The 9,150-nt window shown below is 38.3% G+C and overlaps 1 protein-coding gene across 1 annotated transcript in view; it reads left to right on the top strand.

The window, feature by feature from the left end:
* The first annotated feature begins 806 nt into the window (after positions 1-806).
* fbxl17 (F-box and leucine-rich repeat protein 17) overlaps positions 807-9,150 on the top strand; it is a 111,059-nt gene continuing 102,715 nt past the window's right edge. The window contains exons 1-2 of the mRNA XM_041270876.1: positions 807-947; positions 2,280-2,968. Coding sequence (XP_041126810.1) covers positions 2,300-2,968 — 669 coding nt within the window. The 5' untranslated portion in view covers positions 807-947; positions 2,280-2,299. The remainder of the gene's footprint in view (positions 948-2,279; positions 2,969-9,150) is intronic.

Below are 9,150 nucleotides of genomic sequence, written 5' to 3'. Positions count from 1 at the left end.
GTAAACAACACAATATTATTTTTTTTTGTTAAAACTGTTATTATTATAACACATTTTATTGGCAAATATTTACTGTTCGTGTTATTTTTTCGTAAAATATATGTAAAATGCACAGCCGACCTGTCGTGCTGCCTGCTAGGAAGCTGGGGACACTGCACTGCAGGAGGCGCCTCTCGTTGGAATTCTGTGAAGAATATGCAAATAAAGTAAATAGCGCAAAGGACGCTGCATAGGACTTTAGGGTTTTGAAACAAAAAAAAAAGGTTAACTACTACTGTTGAGTTGCTGTTTATAATTGTTATTCTTTATAGCATTTACTATCGTGTCATTGCACTATGTAAGACAGATATTGTTAGCTCGGTTGTTAAGAGTATGTACATTAGCAACACTTAATATTAGTATTATAGTATGTTCTTATGTTCTATATGGAATTAGAATGTGCAGCAATTCAATTAAGAAAGTTAATTTAGCAAATCTGGGGATAATAAGTATGTAGGGAGATAGGTGCTGCAGTTGAAATGTGCAAACCCAATACTATTTTATGTCAGCTGGAGTTCTTTATGAATCCCCAAAACTCAACTCTGTTCTAGTCCCTTCCCTTCATACTGCAGCTTGTTCCTAGTATTTGTAGGCTGTAAACCCCTATACACGGATAGACACATTTTATTGGTGGAACTACTGTTGACTGGCAGGAAATATCTGCAATTAGGAACCAGAAGAGGAGGGCTCTAGTGGTGAGGGACGTGAACTTCTTACAATCGGCATTAGCATGGGGCAGGATTTCCCTTTCTGTGTATTTTCCGGAACATTTTCGTGCAGATAGCAGTAACGTATTGTATATATTCACAAATGTTGTGGATGCTACACTTTTTATAACTGTTCAGCGCTCTTTTTTATACACGGATTATGAAAGCAGGAGTTGGAGGTGATCAGGACTGTGTGAACTGGTGAGAGGACATTGCTGTGAGTAAGACAGAGCAGTTTAAATCACTTTCAAAGTTGATTTCTCTCCGGTTGTACAATTCTGCCTTTTAAAACCAAACGGTACGATATGTGGTAGGAGCCTACCTGTGGATCTGCACATTACATGCCATGTCGTAGAAATCCGCCTGCCTTTAGGGTCTTATTGACTGCATGTTATTTGTAGTATTATTAGAAAGAAGGCCCATAATGATTTTTATTTCCAATAAACTAATTGTTCAATTAAGCTCAATTGTATATACTGTATTAATGTTGTATTAATAATCTTGATTGATGTAGAGGTAATGGCCGCAGGCTACTCCTAGTTTGGGTATAGATAGGTCCGTTAAGTTAGGCAGCCAGGTGAGATGGGTTATTCACAACTTTTGTTACATGTTGTTAATACGTATTTATAGTTGAATACACGTAGCAGATAAAGCTGTTAATTAAAATTTCTATATTTAGATCTGGCGTTTCAAAATCATAATCCTGTGTGTTTTTCGTGGAACATTACTTTTTTTTTTTTTCACACATGCTAGGTTCCGAACCGTTTGAAAAAATTCACCCCATGTCTGTGTATAGTATATATATATATATATATATATATATATATATATATATATATATATATATATATATATCCAAATTACAAGGATGCTTTAAACATTAAAATTAATAGAAGGACAAGATTCTGCAATGTTTTGGAGCGTGCCACCATACCTACAACATCAGTTTTCAGTGCTATGTGATGTCTTTTACAAGTCTAAAATGGTTCAATAAATCAAAGTATGGTTTACAAAGTTGGACCATATATATGTAGATATATATATATACACAAACAATATATCTATATGAGAGAGAGAGGGGGAGGGAGAAAAAAACACTAATGTTTTACAATGTTTGGTTAATTATATTTTCAAACTGTATGAGGTCAAGAAATAAGGCATTCTGTTTCTAATGGACTGAGAGCTGGGTGACATGGCAACTTTATATACAGTGTACATTAGAAGTACAGTGTTAACCTCATGAGTGGTAGCCAATGAATATCTAGCAGTAATTGGTCTACTGAGATGCACAAATACATTACCTTGCATGGGAGCAGGTAGTCCCTGAACATAATGTGACAATAATTGCAAAATTTGTTTATTCCATGAACTGCATTCTAAATAAGGTTTAAAACAACCTGTTGTGATTAGTAAATTTTGTGGTGCATTTTCATGTATTGATCTGCATACATTTGAAAACCACAGCAATATCATATGGAGTTCCTAAAGATCAATTTAATACCAGCATATTCTGTTTACTTAAATATTTCACAGAGACACCCTGAGTCATCTATATGGGCCATCTTCTTTCGAAAAATGGTAAGCGTGTGAAGAAGAGGAAAAGGAAACTGCGAAGAAACTGCTTCCTGCACGGGCCGTGCATGTTGTGCTTCATCGTCCACAGCAACGCCAACAGCAGTGACGAGAACCAGCTCGAGAGTGCTTCCAAGCTTGCTGAGCGGTACGCCACTCTCAGTACTCCGGAGGACTGCGCCAAGTTTCTCCTGTCTCCAAAGGAACTCTGGGAAGAACAGGGCAAGAGCCTGCTTTCCAGTGTCCCTACCAAGTTCATTGGGCCTCAGCTGTTCAGAACTGTCTCCACTGAGTACGCTGAGATGGTATGCAAGAGGAAGTGTGGAGGGGTACAGAAGTGCACGCCCTGCAAGCAGCCGCGCTGTACTTTTCAGGAGGTGACTGAAAATGGGGTGGTCAGTGACCCAGCAGCCCAGTGCCACATCCATCTGTGCAGCTTGCCCTCATCTTCCTCCTCCTCCTCCTCCTCCTCCTCCACAGAGTGCTCCAAGGTGGGGCTGCAGGTGGACTTGGGGGAGGGCAGCACCACCACCAACCAAGGCTCCTCCGAGAGCAGTGAACTTGCAACTCACAAGAGCCTGCCGGAATTAAAAGTGTTTGAGACTGATGTGTCCAATGTTAACCTCCTACCTTCTTCAATCCTGCTAAAGGTGAGGGCTTTTGTTTACTTGTTTTCTATGTCGGACAGTACTCCATCACCATGAACTTTTGTAGGAGTACAAAAAACCTAGATGCTGAAAGGTATTTTACCAAAACCATATTTCGGATGTTTGCAGCACTTGAGGAGGAGCAATTGTGGGTCAGAAATTGCTTTTTAATTTCGTCACTTATCCTGAAGCATCAGTACTGGATCTTTATGTAAATGGGGTGAACCAGTTCATGTCAGAACGACTCAATTGTGCATACCCTCATTGAAAATAATTGAAAGTTAATGCTATGATGGGTGAAATTTGCCATCTGTAACTTTTAATAATGTCTATGGCTATTATCCAATTAAAGATTAACTTTTGGATTGATTGGTATCCTTTTATATGTGATAAAGCTTTGTTTTCTAATTGACAATCGATGCAACACCTTATGAAGACACACTGTGTCGAAACACGTTGTGTTCGTTTCATGTTTTGTTTTAAAAAATAAAAGGTTTTTGAAACAAAATGTAAGAGGAATCAGTCTGAAAGATGAGATTTCTGAGTGTGCGACCAACCTCGTCTCTACAAGCATCATCGAGCAAAGTATGCATGGTTTATACGTCATTTAACTGAGGAGACGTTCATATATAAAGTGCCTTAAGGTTGGCACCTCTTTTTGGAAAAAGCTTTGCAGTGCATGAATGTCTCCGGCTAAGAGAACACCCCTCAGGAAGCAAGCAGTGTGTTCTTAGCGCCAAAGTGTTCTCTAAGACGAAGTTAGCCACCAGACACAATATGAATCAATAAATAAATAAATAAATATTTATTACTTGTCATGATGCACCTGCATCAACATATGAAATTAACTGAATTGGTAAAAGCAGAATAATGGCGTAACAGACAAACTAACATTAATAAAACGAAAGCAAAACAACACGGTCAAAAAGCTTAAATCGCTACGTACTATGAAATTAGCTGGTGGGTGTGTTTTGGGCTATCGCAATGGCAGAAGCAAAAAGTAATGGTCGTTACTTAGGGTTAACTTGACATTAATAAACTAACTGTCAAACTAAATTAACACAGCACCCCTACACGTTATAAAATGCAGCAGCAATATACAAGACATGCACATTGTTTAACAGAATGGTGAAGAAACTCATCAACGGGAAACACCAAATTGCTGTGCAACTGATTCAGGTTTTTTTTTTTTTTCAACAGCTTGAACAATTTCCAACTTTGTGTAGCAAGAGAAACAGCAGCGCATTTTGCTGTTTTGTTTCCGCCATTTTGTAGCGATGAGGTGCACTCGTGGAAATCAGAATACAAAACAACTGAATGATATGACGGCAGTTCTGGAAAGATTTAATAAACCAGTCGGTGTCCTTCAAGCCGCTCTCGCAATAAGTTGCTTTTTTACAAAACAATACTGTATCCATAGTGAACGAATCGCTAGCAGTGCCAAGAAAGTGTTATTTTAAGTGAAGTTCCTGTTCTTTTAGCCAGAGCATTTACAATGGAGAAAAATCCGCAACATCACAAGGGTGATCCCTTAGAAGTGTTCTCTAGGAGGTGTTCTTATCCAGAGACATATATATTTTTAAAAAATTAATTTAACACTTGCAGGGAAGGTGTCTTTTTCCTTTTAATTTAAATATGTTGTTGCTTTTTTAATGAACCGGTAGAAGTAACTATCTCTGCACAGATGAAGCAGGAGAGTAAAGCGGGTGTTTTCTTTGCGTGAGGGAGCTTGTTGAGAATGTTCTGGAGATTGGTTTAGGTGACAGTGTGATGATGTGCAATATAGACCACTTTTTCAGGCAAGATTGACTTTTATAGATGGCCATGTGACCAATGAAACACTTGGATGAAAATCCAAGGTTTCGTAAATATATACTGTAATACTGTGATAAAAAAAAAATTAAAAATCAATTAAAGATCAGAACTTCAGTCTCTGTTAGTGTTTCTCCACCTGAAACTGCATTCAGTCAAACCATCTGCATTGTTGCAGGACCAGGCTTGTCTAGATCCGAACAGAGGAGGTGCTGAAGGTTAGACGATCATTTCAGTGATATACAGAAGCGGTGCTGATAGTAATTGTGGATGTGTTTACCCACCCCACCCCCATGATTTATGACCCTACATCAGAGCAATTGGGATTACAGTATGTTGAAAAATGTCAGGGTTGGGGTCAATTCCGAATGTGTTGGTAAACTCAAATTTAATTTAAGAATTGGAATTTGAGTTTGAATTGAAAAAATCTTCAAGATACAGAATTGGAATTTGAATTGGAATGAAAGGAAATAGAATTTAATTCCATGAAATTGCATGAAATTCCACTCATTATTTTATACATCACTGTAAACAGTACTGATTGCAACAGCATTTATATATACTTTCAAATACTGTATCTTAAGCATGGCGTTTTTGTAATGAGATGTTTGAACTACAGTAGTTCTTAATTATTTGTTTTTCTTTATTCATCTGTTATTTAATCCTTTAGTTTTTCACTCCCGTGTTGTTACATGCCACTCATTTTTTAAAACGCACTCAATATTTCTATAAATATTTTTATACCTTAGTAATATTAAAAACAAACAAAACAGTAACAGCTTAGTTTTTTTTTAGTATGATTTTACTTTGTTTTAAACCAGCATTTGTTATTCAAAATTGTTACATTTGATCATAATAAGTTCCTTAAATTTTTTATCACTTAAGTTACACCTCTCTGGCCTGAATATCTTGCCTGCCACACTAAAAATATGCTTTACAGGGACAGATGCAGCAGGTCTGGCAAAGGTATTTGCAGGCAAGTTGGGCTAAGTAAGGATGGCTGGCTGGCTGGCTGCTTATGTATGCAAAAAGGTTTGTGCACTTCTTTGATGGGGCTGAGGAATCCTTTGCCATGGCAGTCATTTTAGGAGAGACAGCTGACCTTGTCAGTCAACATTTCCTTGATGCTGTTTCTTTCTTCACCCATGCACCAGTCCAATTTGAAATGTGTGGAAACACTCCATGTTCTCAAACTTGGCAAGGCGTTTCTCTATTGAGGATTGCATGGTCACCACCAGCTTACTGTTGTAGGTTGCCCTTAAGTCTGCCACAGCATGATGGAGACCCCGAGCACATGCTATGATATAACTGGCTGTGACTACCTTATCTGCCTGACATTTATCAGTGGCTTTCTCAAATGGCTCCAGTGCTTCACAGAGTTCTCCTATGAGCTTCAGTTCATATGGCGTTAACTGAATGGGGCATGAAGATCTGGCAAAACCTCTCCAGGGACTCCCAAGATGGACCTCGTCATCTTCAACTAGCTATTCCACCTGGTAGCATTTGCAAGCTGCAGTTTGAAGTGTCCTTCTAAGACCTCAGTGGCTTTTGTAGATTTGTTGCGAAATGTAACAAGTTTGTGAAACTTTGTCATCAATATCTTTACAGGGTCTGCTTGTTCCATGGCATCGAGGACAAAAAGTTGTACAGTGTGAATAAAGCATGGACTGCGTTCAGGTGGAAAATAATCTAGCTACTCGCTTACACTGACCATTTCAAGGTCAGTTGCCTCATCATTATCCTCATCGGTTTCACCATTGGACCTCTACTGGTGGGAATAAAGTGAATGCCTTCACCATGTTGGCAGCATTATCAGTCACTATCACTGATACCTTGTTTGCTATGTTGTAGTATGCCATGGTCTCCTCATACATTCTAAAGATGCTGTATGTTTACCTTTAAAATGCTGACAAGACAACATGACGCTTTGAAGAGCAAAATCCAAAAGGAAGTGGCCTGTGATCCCAAAAAATGACCTCATGTCCTTGCTTGACCACAGATCTATAGTAAGACAGATATCTTCAGCTTGTTGCATTTGAACCCTCAAATGATCTTTGACACTGGCAGTTCGCTGAGGAATAAGCGTCTGGCTCATGTGTTTCCTACTGGGCTTGCTGAACCTTGGTTCAGCCAAGCTGAGGATGTTGCGAAAATCATTGTTTTCAACAGCAGACAGAGGGAGAAGACCATTAGCTTAGTAACTAACAATGCTGTCAGTCACAACCACTGGACGACTGTCTGTAGCTGGCAATTTCATGGGTTGAGGGTGGCCATCCACCGCAGTCTGGACAAGTTGTATAGATCTGTTCATACCTGTATCTTCAGGCGCCTTCAGGACCTCGGGTGTTTTTTCTGAAGAAGAAAAATGTATCATGTACCAATCATTCTTCATTAAATTTTTTCTTGATGGCTAAATCGTTAATAAAACTTTGGTAAATCACATCCATACAAAAACCTAAACCAGAACAACGTGCAAATGGGCATTGCTTAATTATTTAGTCACCAATAACCATGCATGAAAGAGGCCTTTAATCTCAAGGAGAATAAGAAAGAGTGAGCGCAGTACGGGTTAGCTAATCTATACATGTTTGTATTTAGCATTAACTGTATGGCCAATGTGGTGAACAGTTAACCGATGAATGAAGGTACTTAATTGCTTTTGTAAAAGATTCATATTTTGAGTGTTAAAGAAGTTTTATAATTTGATTATTTCTAAGACATTTCAGGGGTAAAAAATCCATCATGACACCATGTACTTACTTGGATGCCTTTTGAAGTTGGCTGTTGCTTTGGGTGAATCACAGACAGGTGTACTGCAGTGGTTACATGTAGCATGATGGTTTCCTGCTGTACCACTTGTAGTTGGCTCACCAAAGTGAATAAGGACTGTAGTCTTTCCAGACCTTGCATCTGTATTTGAACATTTATGCATGATGTTATTTTTCAAGGGACATCCAAATCTCACAGTAGTTATGCCAGTCCAGAGTTCACATGTAAAAATCAGGTAGTCTTCTAAAACAGGGTTAGTGCAGCCAACAGGGTTCTCCAAGCAGTTCAAGGTCATACACAAAAAGCAATCCAATCCAATCAAAAGCACAAACCAAAACCTCTCACCACAACACCAACCTCCTTCTACTCCCCTTTCACTGAGGTACTGTTGGCTTCTCTTTATACAAGGCAAGTCATTACTCTTCATTCAGGTGTGCTTGATTAGGATTAAGTAATGAATGAATAAAGAAAAACAAATATTAAGGAAAACAAAGGACTACTGTAGCTCTTAAACATCTCATTACAAAAATGCAAAAAACTAAGTTTTAAAAGCCTTGAGCCATGCTTAAGATACAGTATTTGAAATTATATATTAATACTGTTGCAATCAGTATTGTTTATAGTGATATACTATATAATTTTATATTATAAAATAAATGTGGCATTTGACTTTTTAAAATGAGTGGAATTTCTGGGAATTAAATTCTATTTTTTATTCCAATTCAAATTCCAATTCTGTATCCTGAAGATTTTTTCAATTAAAATTCCAATTCTTGAATTGAATTGGAATTTACCAACAAATTCCAATCCCATTCGGAATTGACCCCAACCCTGAAAAGTATATGACTGAGACACGGATAACACAGAGTACAACAGAGGCTAAGCATTGCCTTTTTGTAAACTCTTCAGGGTTTTTTGTCAGCCTGTGGTGGGGTGCCCCACCCCTGTGCGTATTTTTGTGTTTTATGTTGTCTGTGGTGTGCTGTTGTTGGTGTATATATTGGTGCATGGGATATAATGTGGGGCTATGTAGCACGAGTGTTGTTAAAATGTATATTTGTATTTTGGCACGGGGATTGCACAATCACTGCACGTGCAGATTGAAGTGGGTATTGGGATGGAAGCATGGGGAGCACAATCAGTTCATGTGCAGATGTACCGAGATTCCAATTGAATGATTGCGAGTCTCGGTAGAGCTGCATAAAAGATGCAGTGTTTTACTCACTCAGGGATTGGGTGTACAGTGAGGAGGTATGGAAGAGAGGAGAAAGAATTAAAATCTAAAGAAAGCAATTGCTACTGGTGCTAAACCACCTCAGCATGGTACTTGTTTGTTTTGAATGGTTTTGTTTGTCTATTTACTTCAATGGCAAACATGCCGTTAAATCATTTATTTATTAAAAAGGGCAAGCAGTGCGTTTCCTACCACAGTCTGTTGTTGTGTTGATCTCCATTCATTCCCTGACTTCACCACCAGCCGTCCTGGTCATACTGCCTCAAAATCCTACATAAGGATTGCATAAAAAAAAAAAAAAAATCTCTGTTACTTGCATGCATGAAGAGATTTGACATCTGAAAGCAGTATCACTTTTTTAAAATAAGAT

The sequence above is a fragment of the Polyodon spathula genome, chromosome 2 (assembly GCF_017654505.1).
Source record: "Polyodon spathula isolate WHYD16114869_AA chromosome 2, ASM1765450v1, whole genome shotgun sequence".
Classification (NCBI taxonomy): domain Eukaryota; kingdom Metazoa; phylum Chordata; class Actinopteri; order Acipenseriformes; family Polyodontidae; genus Polyodon; species Polyodon spathula.
This window is presented reverse-complemented; position numbering and strand designations above follow the sequence as displayed.